At 36.7% G+C, this 17,764-nt stretch overlaps 1 protein-coding gene across 1 annotated transcript in view; it reads right to left on the bottom strand.

Annotated features, from left to right (window-relative positions):
* The window catches only part of Vinc (vinculin), a 236,040-nt gene that overhangs the window by 115,400 nt on the left and 102,876 nt on the right, over positions 1-17,764 (bottom strand). The window contains exons 5-7 of the mRNA XM_081764025.1: positions 15,487-15,631; positions 12,736-12,935; positions 4,664-4,852 (exon numbers count right to left, since the gene is read on the bottom strand). Coding sequence (XP_081620151.1) covers positions 4,664-4,852; positions 12,736-12,935; positions 15,487-15,631 — 534 coding nt within the window. The remainder of the gene's footprint in view (positions 1-4,663; positions 4,853-12,735; positions 12,936-15,486; positions 15,632-17,764) is intronic.

The following is a 17,764-nucleotide window of genomic DNA, read 5'->3' as shown; positions in this document are numbered from 1 at the left end:
TTTTAAATAGAGTAAAATCCCATTCAAAGAAGGCTTCTGATTTTTTTTTTTTTTTTTTTTTTTTTTTCATGCATTAAACAACCTGTAACAATTTTACAAAAGATTAATCTATACTAAAAAAGAAAATGCTGAGAGTACAAAACTAAAAGAAAACTCAACTTTTTTCATGAAGACAATTTCATATAAAATTAACTATATATTAGCAATGGTTGAATATATCAAAAGTTTTGTTTTCCGTTCTCTAAATTCAGACCAAATTTCTGATTTCTGCATGCTTTTCCAAAATTTATTCATGCTATAATATTTTTTTTTTTTAATTGCAGCACTGAATCGTTACCAGAACTTTCAAACTTGATCTTAGAAGCTATAGCTACATAACGTACCATTTTCATTATATCATACCAAGCCACTATCCAAAAAATTTTGTAATATCTGTATACATATTCAAAACTGCCAATTACACATTTCTTTGCATATACAACGGACTATTCTGACAGAAATACTTGCGTAAAAATCACAAGGTGTAATGGATTTAGACTTTCTCAACATCAATACTTATCAGGAAAGAATATTTGATTTTTCTCATCTAACATATTTAGCGGATATTGCGGATTCAGGAGAGGTAAGGGCAGAAGAGATGCAATTGAATTATTAAGGGTGGTCTGTGAAAGGTTTATTGAAGAAGGGAAATAAGTGTATGTTCTATTTATTGATCTAAAAATGAGTTCTGACCGCGTGAACTGAGAATTGTTTGGAGTTTAAACAAGGTTGGGTTAAAATGGAAAGATCGAAGACCCATGAGAAACTTACATATGAACCAACAAGTAAGTGTTAGAACAGGGTGGAAGTGACAGAGGAGGGTGAAACTGGAAGGGGAGTTCCGCACGGATGCTATCTCTGGCCAACAATATTTAATATCTATCTAGAAGAGATAGTGGAAAACAGCCTACATATTGAAGATGGGATTTCAGTAGGAGGTAGAATAATTAGATGCAGACGATTTGGCGCTTGGTGCGGAATCTGAAGAGAAAATCAGTACGATGTTAGAGAACTTGCGATAAAGAATATGGAATGAAAATAAATGTTAGAAAGACAAAACCATGGTGAGTGGAACGAAGCAGTCGGTGTCAAATATGAAAGTAGGAGGGGAGAAAATAGAGGTGATCAGTTTTTAATATCTGCGTAGTATTATTAGTAATTATATGAAGTGTGAACAGGAAATAAAAAGCAAAGAAAGGAGCCTTTAGGAGGGAGAGAAGTCTATTTTGTGGAACCCTGAATCAGAAGTTGAGAAAAGGGCTCATAAATTATTTCGTGTGGAGAATTGTACTGTTTTGGGCAGAAACATGGACACTGCGCCAAAATGATGAAGAGAGACTGAAAGCGTTCGTAATGTGGGTGTGGAGAAGAATGGAGAGAATAAGCTGGATCGAGCGGAAAACGAATGAGTGGATGTTAAAAATGGTGAGGAAGAAAAGAACTATTTCAGATATTATTGAGAAAAGAAAGAGAAACTGGTTGGGTCATTGGCTAAAAAGAAACTGTATCATGAGGAACGTGCAGAATATGGTGACAGGAAAGAGAGCGAGGGGACGAAGCAGACAAGTCATGGACGATATCAAAACAGAAAGCTCGTACATGAAGACGATAAGGTTAGCTGAAGACCGTGAAGCATGAAAGCTTCTCAGTCGCACCAAGTGACATGCAGATAATGGCACCATACCTATGATGATTGTGATGACGATGTTTCTAACATTGATAACACGATGTTATAACCCATAATCAGAATAAGGTGTTTTTAACTATTTTTTTTCTTTCTTTATTTGTTTCTTTCCTTTGCTAAAATTAATGTTATTCATTTCTATTTAATGTATCCCTGAAGATTGGATGTCTTCAATGCGTGGCCAGAGGAAAAAGAATGGTAGCGATTATAACGATCAATGAATCTAGCTTCCTGTGTTAGAAAATATATTGACGATCCGCCTATAACTCGAAGCATTCACTTTGTCAATGAAATGCTTGATTGTTTAATGTGCAATTCCTTCCCTCCTCTTAATTAAATACTTATAACCTCGCTTGACAAGTAAAAAGTACCTTTTCATAGTTTCTTTAGCATCTACAACAAACCAGTATATTCATCCCTCTGACTTAAATACCAGGAATTTTAATTATTATTAATAATGCTGCATACTTTAGGCGTTGTAACTTTTAATACTGGTTTCCTTTTTCGAAACAAAAATATGAATCATCAAATTTTTAAAAAATATATAAATAAATCGGAGTTGTACGGTCTCTATAAATTGCCGCACTGCCTTAAGAATCAACCATGCTATGATGACGTTATACAATATGATAGTTATTGTATGTATATATACATAAATACATAGAATAAAAAGAATCCCGAAACGAGAACAGGAAATTAATTTATTGCGAGAAAATGGTGAAAACATTGAAATGAATGCGTTAAAGTTCTTATTTTGTATAATATGCACTTATGTACAAATAAAAATGAAGTAATTTACGTATCTTGCGTAAATTTTCCTTGTTTCATAACATAACTAAAATTTCTAGTACTTCTTTAAAGTCCACTTTACCTTGAAAACCATGAAATGTAAGTATTGTGTTGTTCTCCATGTAGGAAAATAAATGCAACATATGTCTATTATTTACTTTTATTTACGCTAAAAAGTACACTGTGGCTATTTACAATGTTACGTTTCACCAGATATAAAGAAATACAGAGAAAGTAAAAAAATAATAATAATAATAATTAAAGAATCCCGAAGCGTCGAAGCGGGCGCCATGTTCGATGCCACAATAAACCTCCATTCCAATATGGCGCCCATCTAGATACTTCTGTTTTTTGACACTCCTCTCTTCTCCCTAATTCTCTCCCTCCCTATCTGGTGAAGCGTTTCAGCGGAAATGTTCACAGTGCACCTTTCTTTGTGAGATTGTGTGTTCCCTAGTCCGTGGTAGCCCATTGGCTATATAGAAATAATTTAGCAGAAATTAAAAAATGAAATACGGAAGTTAAATGTTATGTCTAATCTTGCAAAATAAATAAATAAAAAGCCTCATATATGTCGGAGTTCAGTGTATTCATAGTTTTTCATACTTGAGGCAAATGAGGATGAAAGCAGAAGCAGCTTTCGAAAATAGTTTTGCTAGAGTGAATACAAGGGCTGGAAAGAAATAAGTGGCAATACTGTTTTATCCCCGGGCAAGGATTTTTCTTTAAGCTGCTGTTGGCAACACATGTAGAGGGTGGGTGGAACCATGCAACTCGAGTGCGGTGCTAGTGTAGGTGCTGCAGTGATAGTAGTGGAATATGTTGAATGTAAGTTGTCAAATCACGCCGCTATAAAGGGGATGTTTTCTAAGTTAAAACAACGTGCTTGGGTAAACATCGAAGTAGCCCGTGGAAAAAACGCGAGGGAATGTTACTCTGGATTACGTGAATCATGCGTTAATGACGCATTGCCGTATCGGACTGTGGCACGTTGGGTTGCAGCGTTCCATACAGGAAGTGATAGTATGCAACAGGAACCAGGTGGAGGTCAACATAGGGTCAACAACCCAGCCACTGAATTGATTCAATCTCTGCTGCATGTGAACAGGAAGTGGACTACTAAGAGATTGGCTAACGAGGTAGGAATATCCCACACTATAGTGTTGAACGTGTTGCACAATGTGCTTGTTACCGAAAAATTGCATCCCGGTGGGTTCCACATCTTACAGATGTTCAAAAATGGAATAGATACGTCCTCGCCGGTGATCATTTGGCACGTTACAGACGGGGTCACGTATACCCGGACAGGATCATCACACTTGAAACATAAACGCGCTCTTATATGCCAGAACTTAAGCCAATCAAATGAATGGCGTCATCCATCTCCTCCCCGACCCAAGAAGCTGCTACATCAAGAACCAGGGAATGTAAAAGTGATACTGATAGTGGCATACGATGTACGTGGTATCATATTAAAGCATGCAGTACCTCCGACAAGGCCGTAAATGCAGTGTATTACCGCAGGTTTCTGCAATACCATCTTCGTCCTGCAATACGCAGGATACGACCCAACTTTATACGGGATCCACCCATTGTTTTGCACGACAACGCCCGGTGTCACAACGCAGTGGCTGTGAGGAACCTGTTTACATGATGGGGGTGGGAGGTTCTAGAGCACCCATATATTCACCGGACATGAGTCCGTGCGACTTTCATCTGTTCTCTAAGATGAAAGAACCACTGCGAGGGATGCGCTTCCGCACCAGAGATGCTGTACGTCGAGCTATAGGGTGCTCTCTTGCAGGCATCCACATAAGCAGGCAGCGCTGCTACCTGCGACTTCCGTACATCTGGCAACGGGTGCAACATGCTGCATGGAATTACGTTGAAGGCCTGTAGGAGTCTCAAGATTGTACAATAAATGGTTCACGAAAGATTTACATGATATCAGTTTTTTCTTTCCAGCGCTCGTACATTTGCACGGTGAGATTAGTCACATTTAATTATTAAGAATTAATTTGTAGATATTGCAACGAAAATGACATAATAAAAATATACCCCAAAAATATATAAACCATCTTTATCCGAGCTTTGGAGAATTTTGATATGCAATAATCCTTAAGCTGTTACGTGACAATATGTCCTCCTTACCTGTGGTGTCGCTCCCTTGCCATCTTGTCTTAGTTCACAGAGACCGTCCGTCATGGCTGTGATGTCGCCGCTGAGTTTACGAATGCTATCTCTGTCCTGAGGCAGTGAACGTTCTCCCACTTTGTTGGCGTATTCCAAGATCTGCCGCACTGATTTCTCACCTACGCCACCTCGTAGAGCCAAAGGATCCTACAATACATCATCAAATCACTTATGGTAGGTACAATGTACATAAATTATTAGTCACATAACGTTCATGAACAAATCATTATAATTTATACAGACTTAATTATAATTGTCATTCTTAACATTTCAACCTCAGTATTAATTATAAGAACTTTGGACTATATCAATTCCCTTTGTTGAAATTTAAAAATACAAATTGTGGGAAATCTGGATTACTATCAATTTAAGGATAAACAAATATAAAGTATTGGTAATTATGCTTTCTTTTTGTTTTGCATCTATTCTTATTTATAACTTCCTTATTCTATTTGAATATTGTATTCAAATACAATATTTAAATAGAATTATTATTATTATTGTATTCATAGCATCCGTGAATCGCCAATGGGTGCTAAATAAATGAATATATTTAGTTATTTTACACAACTGGAAGTCCAATGTAGTAATATACTTAACTGTAATTTTTACTTTTCCTTAATACGTACCTAATCTTAATAGAATTGTGTTTACGGACACCCAGTTTAGATACGAAGTTATTTAGCATATCTGTAGTGATGCTAGGATTTATTATGAATCCATTTTTAGAACATTCATTTTATTTTATGTATTGGACTTGAAGTGCATTTCGTTTCATTTCTGCTCTGTTTTCTTTCATTTTACGTCATAATACACTCTTTGTTCACGTTTGAACCTCACCCGTAGGAAATATTCTGATGACGTATTCTCATATACCTCTCTTATACGTCATGATAATGCTCTTGCCAATGAGAGTACATGCGCAGACGAAATGAATAAAAATTCGTATGTTAAGCGGAAACTTCATTTGACCACTTGGGTTTTAGACCCTGGGCGGGGCTTCGTCAGGGAAACGGGAAGAAAGAGAAACCATTCTATAAGATGGCACTATAACGCACACGCCTTCGTTGTGTGCGTGTTCACTTCTTCTGTTATTAATTTTTTTCATTCTTTTTTTTTTAACCTTTAATAAAGTATGTAGAAAGTTAAGAATATAATTTAATACAAGTATAGTAAATTAGACCATGTGTGTATTTGATTCAGGATTTTTCCTCTATACATCTTACGTGCATAGTTCGCTGTAGTAGATTTTATTAGTAATTGCTTAACCCCTTGCACTGAAATGACGAGTCTAACTCGTCATGGCCTTCCGGTGCCAAATCGCACAATGACGAGCTACACTCGTCATAAAATTTAAACTATTGTAGCATCACGTAGGGTTACTATATTGATGATAAACCATATATAATACTCTTTTATAACTTCTACTACAATTAGTTATAGTTCAATTCAGAAAATAAATCGTAGTGGAAGGAGTTCATCCGTAACTTCTAACATAGTGGTTTATTGCGATTGTTTGTGGTGAAGTTGCAACAAAACTTCAGTTTTGTCTGAATCGCATCACGCATTGCAAGAAAACAGCATTTCTGTGCAGAAAGCCTTGTATGCTTTCAGGTTGACATTAGTGAAACTGTTAATGCACGGGTGCTGAACGGATTCCAAGTTGGATTCCTGAACTTGGTTATCACGTTGGTTTCTTTTGCCGTCCGCAGTAATCATTACGTATATACGTTACGTTTATATCGAAAACAAATCATTGTATGTGCTATCTGCTTCAATATAAAAGAGTGTTGCATATTTGTACATTTACTTTATTCAGTAGTAGGCTTCATGATACGAAAGTACAAAGATCTCTTTCATACTATGCAGTGTGGAAACTGAGTGACATGTTCAACCTCGAGTGATAAATAATAGGCCACGTACGTAACAGATCAAGAAGCCTCTTGAGCCTCACATTTTCCGATATAAAGGAGCACATGGTCTCTCGAAAGTTCTTAACACAGTCTAGATTAATATAGCACATCATTTTACTTACAGATTTATGCAATTCCTGAATAACACTTGTACTTCCGAGCTTTAGACTCCCCGGAAGCCCAGGTTACGGAAAACAGCACAAGGGAGAACAAAAAAAAATTTAAAAGAAAGAAAAAAAAAACACCAGGGAAAAATAAAAGAACCGACTTCCCCAAAGCAGACCGTATGTCATTTGTATTTTTACCGTATGTTTCATTTAACATTCAAAACTAAACTAACTAACTAACTAACTAACTAACACTAACTCTATGGCCTATGGAACCCGGAGGTTCAGTGCCGCGTTCACAAAAGCTCTCCACTGACTTCTATCCTTAGCTAATTGCATCCAGTTTCTACTTTGTATTCCTATCTCTGCGAGATCCATCTTAATATTATCCTCCCATCTGCGCCTAGGTCTTCCTAAATAATAAATACATAAATGTTATTTTATCTGACAGTTGCAACATAAGAGAAGAAGAAAATGATATGTCAGAAATAATGTTATTTTGTAAATGTGTATTTTTCACTTGTTAATTGTATTTATTATTATTATTGGTTGGTAAATTCGTAATCAGGTTGTCAAAGTAACGCTTTCCGTTACCAGGATATAAATAATTATTCAAGCTTTGGAACAGAAGACACCTTTCATTTATATACATGTGTATAGTGCACATTTGGTAAATATTATCAGAAATACAATATTCTCCATATGCTAATCTAGTGTGTAATCTTTGAACTATTTTAAAACGTATAAACTTTAAAGGTATTAGTAAAACGAACTGTGAGTGCAGTTGAAATAACCGATGCTATAACGCACTTTGTCAAAACAATAACTACTCGTTAAAAAAAATGTTTTCAAAAGTGCGTTCTAGCACCGCTCTCCCCTGAGCAAGTCTATTCCTTTTATTTTTCTCTGATGTTTTTATCTTTCTTTTTCTTTTTGTTATCTTCCGTGACCAAGGCTTCAGGGCAGAGTCGAAAGCTCAAAAGTGTTAAGTGTTATTCAGGAATTGAATAAATTTATAACTAGAATAATAGGATTTCTAAGTGTGACTTTACATTGTCTAATTAAAATTTGTTCATAACCTATTGCAGGGCACAAAATTTTGGGCCGCAAAGGTCGGCAATAGTAATCAAATATTTTAGCATGGTTATAGACACTTGGCCTTTGTTTCTCTTTGAATTCCGGCGACTAAACTCTCCGATTCAGGCCTTAAATTTTGGGCCCTAGTCTATTGTCATTCTAATTTATTAGTATCAATATTAAAAGCAGTTAATTTTTATATATTTACTCGTCGGAAAAAGAGAAAGATATGGATAAGGGGCACAGACTATTCTTCGTTTGAATGGACTTTAAAACAAAAACTGGACATCTTAAAAAATGATTAGAGGAATGGTAACATAGTTAAACAAGTGGGCCTTGTTTCACAGTGTAAAATTACGAATCATGCTGCAATAGAGGAATAAGAACAAAGATAGAACCTATTCCTGGGACGCTGATTCCATATGAAAAAGCCATTCCTCGCTATCTCTTACTGCTTTTGCTCTACTGGAGATTAATATTGAAACCACAAGTGCTAATTGATATGCAATAGAGGAATAAGAACAAAGATAGAACCTATTCCTCGGACGCTGATTCCATATGAAAAAGCCATTCCTCGCTATCTCTTACTGCTTTTGCTCTACTGGAGATTAATATTGAAACCACAAGTGCTAATTGATATGCAATAGAGGAATAAGAACAAAGATAGAACCTATTCCTCGGACGCTGATTCCATATGAAAAAGCCATTCCTCGCTATCTCTTACTGCTTTTGCTCTACTGGAGATTAATATTGAAACCACAAGTGCTAATTGATATGCAATAGAGGAATAAGAACAAAGATAGAACCTATTCCTCGGACGCTGATTCCATATGAAAAAGCCATTCCTCGCTATCTCTTACTGCTTTTGCTCTACTGGAGATTAATATTGAAACCACAAGTGCTAATTGATATGCAATAGAGGAATAAGAACAAAGATAGAACCTATTCCTGGGACGCTGATTCCATATGAAAAAACCATTCCTCGCTATCTCTTACTGCTTTTGCTCTACTGGAGATTAATATTGAAACCACAAGTGCTAATTGATATGCAATAGAGGAATAAGAACAAAGATAGAACCTATTCCTCGGACGCTGATTCCATATGAAAAAGCCATTCCTCGCTATCTCTTACTGCTTTTGCTCTACTGGAGATTAATATTGAAACCACAAGTGCTAATTGATATGCAATAGAGGAATAAGAACAAAGGTAGAACCTATTCCTCGGACGCTGATTCCATATGAAAAAGCCATTCCTCGCTATCTCTTACTGCTTTTGCTCTACTGGAGATTAATATTGAAACCACAAGTGCTAATTGATATGCAATAGAGGAATAAGAACAAAGATAGAACCTATTCCTCGGACGCTGATTCCATATGAAAAAGCCATTCCTCGCTATCTCTTACTGCTTTTGCTCTACTGGAGATTAATATTGAAACCACAAGTGCTAATTGATATGCAATAGAGGAATAAGAACAAAGGTAGAACCTATTCCTCGGACGCTGATTCCATATGAAAAAGCCATTCCTCGCTATCTCTTACTGCTTTTGCTCTACTGGAGATTAATATTGAAACCACAAGTGCTAATTGATATGCAATAGAGGAATAAGAACAAAGATAGAACCTATTCCTGGGACGCTGATTCCATATGAAAAAGCCATTCCTCGCTATCTCTTACTGCTTTTGCTCTACTGGAGATTAATATTGAAACCACAAGTGCTAATTGATATGCAATAGAGGAATAAGAACAAAGGTAGAACCTATTCCTCGGACGCTGATTCCATATGAAAAAGCCATTCCTCGCTATCTCTTACTGCTTTTGCTCTACTGGAGATTAATATTGAAACCACAAGTGCTAATTGATATGCAATAGAGGAATAAGAACAAAGGTAGAACCTATTCCTCGGACGCTGATTCCATATGAAAAAGCCATTCCTCGCTATCTCTTACTGCTTTTGCTCTACTGGAGATTAATATTGAAACCACAAGTGCTAATTGATATGCAATAGAGGAATAAGAACAAAGATAGAACCTATTCCTCGGACGCTGATTCCATATGAAAAAGCCATTCCTCGCTATCTCTTACTGCTTTTGCTCTACTGGAGATTAATATTGAAACCACAAGTGCTAATTGATATGCAATAGAGGAATAAGAACAAAGATAGAACCTATTCCTCGGACGCTGATTCCATATGAAAAAGCCATTCCTCGCTATCTCTTACTGCTTTTGCTCTACTGGAGATTAATATTGAAACCACAAGTGCTAATTGATATGCAATAGAGGAATAAGAACAAAGGTAGAACCTATTCCTCGGACGCTGATTCCATATGAAAAAGCCATTCCTCGCTATCTCTTACTGCTTTTGCTCTACTGGAGATTAATATTGAAACCACAAGTGCTAATTGATATGCAATAGAGGAATAAGAACAAAGGTAGAACCTATTCCTCGGACGCTGATTCCATATGAAAAAGCCATTCCTCGCTATCTCTTACTGCTTTTGCTCTACTGGAGATTAATATTGAAACCACAAGTGCTAATTGATATGCAATAGAGGAATAAGAACAAAGATAGAACCTATTCCTCGGACGCTGATTCCATATGAAAAAGCCATTCCTCGCTATCTCTTACTGCTTTTGCTCTACTGGAGATTAATATTGAAACCACAAGTGCTAATTGATATGCAATAGAGGAATAAGAACAAAGATAGAACCTATTCCTCGGACGCTGATTCCATATGAAAAAGCCATTCCTCGCTATCTCTTACTGCTTTTGCTCTACTGGAGATTAATATTGAAACCACAAGTGCTAATTGATATGCAATAGAGGAATAAGAACAAAGGTAGAACCTATTCCTCGGACGCTGATTCCATATGAAAAAGCCATTCCTCGCTATCTCTTACTGCTTTTGCTCTACTGGAGATTAATATTGAAACCACAAGTGCTAAAGTAATATTTAAAACTAGCAACCCGCAGACTCCCGCGCAAGCGTGAGTAAATAGGTTAATGTGTTTAATTCACTCTAACTACAGTGGTTACTAATTAGCTAGCTTATCTGACTATTTTTAAAAAGTCATCCTTCCCCCTCCCCCAAGGGGTGAGGATGAACTTGAATATCATGAAAACTGATGCAGTCAAACTCAACCACCTCGAAAACTAGGAATTCAACACTAATATCTGCTGTTTTCGATTATTGTTAAAATCTCGCCACCTCCCTGGGGAGTGGAGTATGACCTTGAATTGGATTAAAATTGTCACTATTCATCTCAGCGACCCCCAAAACTATGAATCAACTCTAATATTGGTCGTCTTCGGAGGGAGCGGAAACTTTTGTGCGAGGGTGGGCAAATTATTTAGAGCACGAGGGCGCACAATATATAAATACGGGCCTGCTCAAACCATATCAAAAAAAAGTGACCGCCGTTATCTATTTCGGTTTAATTTACTTTGTGATAAGTGTTGGAGCAGGGAATGATAATTTTCACCACTTCCAGTTTAAACAGACACACAAAATTTGAGACAAAACTCATTGTTAGGACGTTGAATCTGTCAAAAATAATAATAATAATAATTTTCGATATTTCTTGTCACTTTTGCTCTGTGGAAATAAATGACAGCGGAAGTACTAAATTCCAGTCATTTCTAGATTTCGGTAGAGTATCACGGTTAGTAATGGTATATTGTCTTGAGACCACGAATCGATTTAAAAAAAAAAAAAAAAAGTCTTATTCTATGGCGATCAACGCTGAAACCGGAAACTACTGACTGAATAGAGGGCTAACAAAGGAGATGGAATCTACTATTGAGACGCTGAATCGATTGCAAAAAACGTTTTGAATATCTGCTGCCGTTTTTTCTCCATGGAAATCAATACTGAAAGCAAAAATACTAGTAAATTTCAAAGACTTCCGGCTTCCGTAGTGTATTGCGGGTAGTATGTTGTCCTGAGACGCTAAATCGATTACAAAAACCCGCTTATCATTATCTACTGCCGTTTTTGTTCTATAATGATCAGTTAAAATCATAAATGGTTGATTTTTACCACATCATGTTTGAATAGAGGGTGAACGAACACGAATCCTATTCTTGAGACGCTAATCGATTGTGCAAAACAGCGTCCCGATATCTCATCCGTTTTTGCTTTGATACCTGTCAATAGACAGACATAGCCTGTACTTCTGACCCTTATGCATAGCGCAGTTGGGAAATCTAAAAACGAACAGACTCTTTAGTAAAAATCTGGATGTATATCTGCCGTGACACTCAAATTCAGAATTCAACCCTTGGTGGGAACAATGTAATTTGGATCCTATGTAAAAATGCAGTTTCACGCCTTAGACGTTGTAATGCCAAAGAACTCAGTCTGCAATAACACTGCATCTACTGAGAACAGACTTTAGCAGATTTCTGACTTGGTCTTCCTAAAAGCGCAATTTCGTGAGGATTGCAAAACAGTAGGCAAACCTTCAAGCAAGTATCCCCCCCCCTTTTTTTTTTTTTTTTTTTTTTTGCTTTCATATACACTCCACTTAATGTATCTCATTAAATGTAAAATAAATCACTCAATTAATATTTCTGTTCTGTATCTGTAAGCAACGTTGTAGCCGCACTGGAATGCTGCTTCAAACAGTATCGGGTTTAGTATGAGGGTAGACGGCTGGCTGTTCGCACTCACTACATGACGCTGCCATTGTGGTGTTTATCCAGCGTCGTAAAGACAAGTATGGAGCTACTAGAAAGAAAAATGTAGTAGCGAACTCCGGTCTAGAGAAACTAAGTATTAGCGGTGAAGCTCCAAAGGAATGCCACACGCCAGCACCTAAGTCGTTGCACCAGGAATTAAATTTATAAGTACGTACTGTATTTATACAGTAACTATTTAAGATTTTTAACTTAGTGAAAACTATCTAATACTCAATATTGTTACGCTACAAACCTCCAACCAATCGTGCGCTGCCTGCATTTTGCCCTCGATGGCATTTTGAGCCTTCTTCATAACGGTTAAGTTGTCAGCGTCCCATTCGTCCTCGTCATACGTTGTCAGTTGCAGAACTCGGATGATTTCGTTGATTTCGTCGGTCATTCGCTGGGCGAGGTAGTTGCGGTTCTCTGCTGCCTCTTCCGCTCCTTTACCTCCTGAAAACACAACAAACAACAATTACATTTAATTTGTTCATTGCGGCCTAATGGGAACGTCGGTGTCCTCGTTACAAGCCAAGTTAATGGCTTCAACTTTTTGCGTGAACAAGAACTGTTAAGCTAAAAGCATTAAAAGGTAAAGAAGTAAACAGTTAAAAAAAAAAAAAAAGAAAAAAAAAGTAAACCACATAGAAAGCTGAGAAATATAACAAAAAATCGCGGAAGAGCAAAGACAGTCAAAATAATAAATAGCACTATATAAAAGTAATACAGTAACAATAAGCAGTCTTCTTTGCTGGTACAGGAGCTAGCGCGTGTGCCATTCGTGTTCGATGTTTTAGTTTCAATTTCCGGTCAGAGTATATCAAACGCACTATAGTTTTACCTAAACTCTACAACTGGTCTTATTGGCATTCCTGCTGACAAATGAAATAACTTCATTTAAAGTGCTATGAACAGTTCGTAGGCAAAAATACAGCACTATGTTAAAACCATTATATAATCATTTTAAACACATCAGAAAATTTAATGAATATTAGGGCAAGTTAAGGCCTTTGTCAGGAGGTTAATATATTTAAATTATAAGGTTCAAAGTGATTTATAAAACAAGATAAAATTTTAAAAAAGTCAATTTGATAATATATCATTAACAGAACTACGAATATTAAAGTTTCATTTAACTACCATTTAAAAGAATGAGTCAATCTTGCTTAAAATTGCACATCCGTCATGCAAAAAATCTTGCTCTCTAACTCATGAGTTCCTTAGAAATAATCACTTAATGCAACACAGTAATGTCCTTTCCGATGCTTCATATGTTTCTTCAAGCAATTGGTTTATTCACTATCGGCTTCCTGGGCCTGATATAACCTTCTGCACTTTTTTTGTCCCCTAACCTTCCGTGGGAATTTTGCAAATCCTGTCTCCAGTTAGGGTACAAAAGCATCACCGCGTGAAGGCGAAGCGAGGTGCGTTGAGAGAGACAAGAAGTTTCCTCTCTCGAGATCCACTACTGAATTGCACTTCACCACTCTGTTGGTATCCTCTACCCTAAATCCAGAATATGATGGTTTGGACACCCTTGAAGAATGGAGATTAACAGTACCAAGGATCATGGAAGAATAAGAAAAAAGAAAATGAGATCTTTTAGTTTAACGTTCCACGGTTACGTCTGTTTGGCTAAGGGATGCGGATGATTTAGGCAAGTGAATGATGATGAAAGAATTGGTGGAATGAGACTGTAGAAGGAAACGGGAGTATCCCGAGAAAACCCATCACAAGGACCAATTATAAGATATATGAAAACAAGAAGTGTGAAGTGGCAACATGTGGGGAACGATAGAAGAAGGAGGAGAGGCCTTGTGACCACCCAGACCTGGCGACATGCTGGAACGAAAGGCTGAGTAGCAGTAATAACTAACTAGTTTACATTAACAAACCTTTTTGAATTAAAGTGTATCTTTATAAATCTTCATATTCATGAACGATTACATTTTTCTCTTGAAGGTGTGCACGTTTTTATAATCTCAACTGTACGAAGAAGTGTTTATATTCAAATGAAATACGAATACTTCCATTGAAAAACATAAGATCCGCCAGAAACTAAATTTGAACTACTAGACTATCAGAAACATTAAACTGAATGAGTTTAATTTAAAGAGAATCCCTCACTGGGCGCACCCACGGGAGAAGTCCACCGGATTCGAACCCCTGCACCCTAAAAAAAACTTCCTAACTCAACATACATCTGCACTCTTTCTCAATAAAACTATACAATACGGATATGATAGATAAAGCATGAAAATTTGATCTTACACTTCATCTGTACTCGTTCTCTTATAAATACACTCTACTTTTAGTTTCTTGGTGGCTGAGCGGTTAGCGTACGCGCCTTTGGCGTGGGTAGCCCAGGGCCGATGCCCGGCAGGAGCTCATATGGTTCGGATTCCACGTTAATCAGTAGGTCTACGTCTCATATAGCCTCGCTGCTCAACGGAACATTAAACTCAACTCAACCCAACTCAACAACAATCTAGTTCTATCATTTCTTCTGAAAATATACGTCGAAGTATTTTACAATTATTTATCGTCTTCTCGGGTGCAGAATAATACATGCTCAATACTATATAGCCTATGGCTTGTACAATTTGACATCCCCACCCAAAAGCATGGACCTCTCCGAACAAAAATTTGTGGATGCATAGCTCGTGTCTGACATTCTTTAAATAATTATACTTGTAGTTAATTGATTAGGACATTATCAGTACTACTATAGGGTACTGTAATTGTTGTTTTTTATTAAGCGCCCCGTCTTAGTACCGAAGCTATACCACACGTTAACCTCCAATATAAAGTGCAATCCGAACAACCGTAGTGCGTGTTAATTTCAATTCTCTCCCAACGCGAATCATACCTAAGACCCTATGTGCCAAAGGCTTGTATGCTAGTCACTAGATCAGCTGGAAGACTTTGTAGGCTGTTCCAAACTTTCATAGATTAGAGCTTTTGAAATATAGAAAGGGATTTGAATATAGAAACAATGTATTACCTTGAGCAATGATCTGAATAAAGATCTTCATACTGCAAATGAGAATTGGGGCCAGGGTCTTTACTTGTTCCAAGCAACGAACAAGAATCTCCCGATGTACCTGATGAGTCAGTTCTTTCTGTCGAGCTCCAACTTCTCGTGACACCTACAACAAAATAAACAGAACAAAATAAACTGCCTGTAATTTAATTTGTAAGATTACCTGTTATCTTATAGATTAAACATGCAAACAATATAGGACAGCAGCTTCCCGACTATGGTTTTCTGGCGTGTGCCGTCGATCTATATACAAAATAAAGAGGGACTATTGTGTTTTAATAACTCTTCAACCACCCGACGACCGATCTCCATCAAATTTTCAACATCGATCAGGTTCGGTTCTGGGATAGTTTTTATCATTTCACTTCAACCTTAGAACACAGGAGAAGGGGAGGGGGATTATATATATATAAATGATTGAAAATGACCGATATTACTGTGGAATCCATAATATTTGGAGTCACTGAGACGAAAAGTGGTACTTTCGATGCTGTTTAAATCCAAATTCAGCTCCCATTAGTACTCCTAAGGGAGGGGGGTGACATGTAAAAATAACTGAAAATGACTGATATTATGCTGAATTGATAGTTTTAGAGGTTCTTAAGTTGACTGTTGACAGTTTTGGTGTCCTTTATGGCCAAAATGAAACTATTCTTTCCGTGAGACGAAAGGGCATTCTGATAGTAACAAACATTTCAAGAACTCGGCACAAGGCTGTTAACAGAAACAATGTAACACGAAAGATTTTGTGGTAGTGTCTTCTGTTATTTTCAACTGCTAGTGTGATTTTACATGTATTTTGATTGTTTTGCTTTCTTCGCAATTAACCCGACAGCCCAAGGGACGCCTCGGATGCACCCTGGTCAACTTTCAATGCCATTATTCTTAATAGGTATTTCGTGTCGTGTCCTGCGCTCTAGAATTCTCTATTTCCTTGAAATACACCCTCTGGTTGAGTTTCCTAAGGTTTTTTTCTTTACCTAAGGAAAAATAGGGTTATTTTTTACACTAACGTAAAGGCCCAAGGGGTGCCTCTGAGGCTCCTATTGAAGTATGTACTTTTCTAATTATTTGATACTGTTCATTGTTTATTATCATTGACAAATGATTTCATAGCAAAGTAGTGACTAGCCTTTCCAATTAATGACGGAAAATACAAATGGTCGCGGTGGGTTCAGGTAGCTTCTATATGCAGCAGGGAGTCTCAAAGGCACCCCTTGGGACTTTTAAGGGTAAAATTAGCATGGACTTTCTAGGGTTAAAATAATAATTATCCCTGTCCAGACATCTTCGAAAGTTAATGCAGAATAAATAAGAGACTCTATTCTGTAATTGTAATTGTATACACCACAGCGAATTTTCTTCTAAGACTTTCTTTCAGGATTTTTGACCCACCTTTTACAAAGTTATATTGGCTTTCTATTTCTTTTCTTATCCCTACATATCAGTGAACATTTTCCAGCTAAGTCACCAGTTCAAGAGTTATAAGAAATTAAAAATGATCTCTTAAAATTAAAAACAAACAAATAAATAAATAAATAAATAAAAGTACACAGTCACGATTACTGAATAAAACTGCTATCAATTAATTTTACACAACGAGTCCCTAGGAAAGAAAATAGCACTCGATAGTTTATTCTATTTACAGTAGATACGGGAGAATTAGTATCTAAGAACATTTCGAACAAATTGTTGGTTTGCTTAGAATTTAAACTTATTTCTAAATTTCAGATGTTAAACTTGCAGCTAGAGTCATTTTACTTATAGTAAACTATAATTTCTGGAAACACTTTGTACTTCCTAGTTTTCTGCTCTCCCCTGGAGCTTAGATCACAAGGTTAAAAACTGGAGAAGGAACAATAAAAATATCACCAAGCAGTGCGAAAACACACCTTGTTCATACTGTTGGTCACTCATATAATGGTGGAACAGCATATTGCATTGCGATTTCAATTTGTGTATTCTTTTCTTTGAAATGGAAAGCTTCCACTTCATAGTTTTTATTTGTATGTAAATTTTGTTTGTATTTCGCAACTACTGTCTTCCATTCCTTACTCAACAACCCCTTATCAAAATTCGTCTTTGAATTTCTTAAACAGCTGAACAAATTTTCGAATGTGAGTCTCAATTTCATTTCCAGTCCCGAATAAAATTACTGAATCATCAACATTGTGTTATGTTTCTTTCAAATATTTCGACAGTCTTGATACCTGGTATTCTGCTTTGGCGTCTGTAATAT

Source organism: Thermobia domestica, chromosome 7 (assembly GCF_964235325.1).
Source record: "Thermobia domestica chromosome 7, izTheDome1.hap1.1, whole genome shotgun sequence".
Lineage (NCBI taxonomy): Eukaryota > Metazoa > Arthropoda > Insecta > Zygentoma > Lepismatidae > Thermobia > Thermobia domestica.
This window is presented reverse-complemented; position numbering and strand designations above follow the sequence as displayed.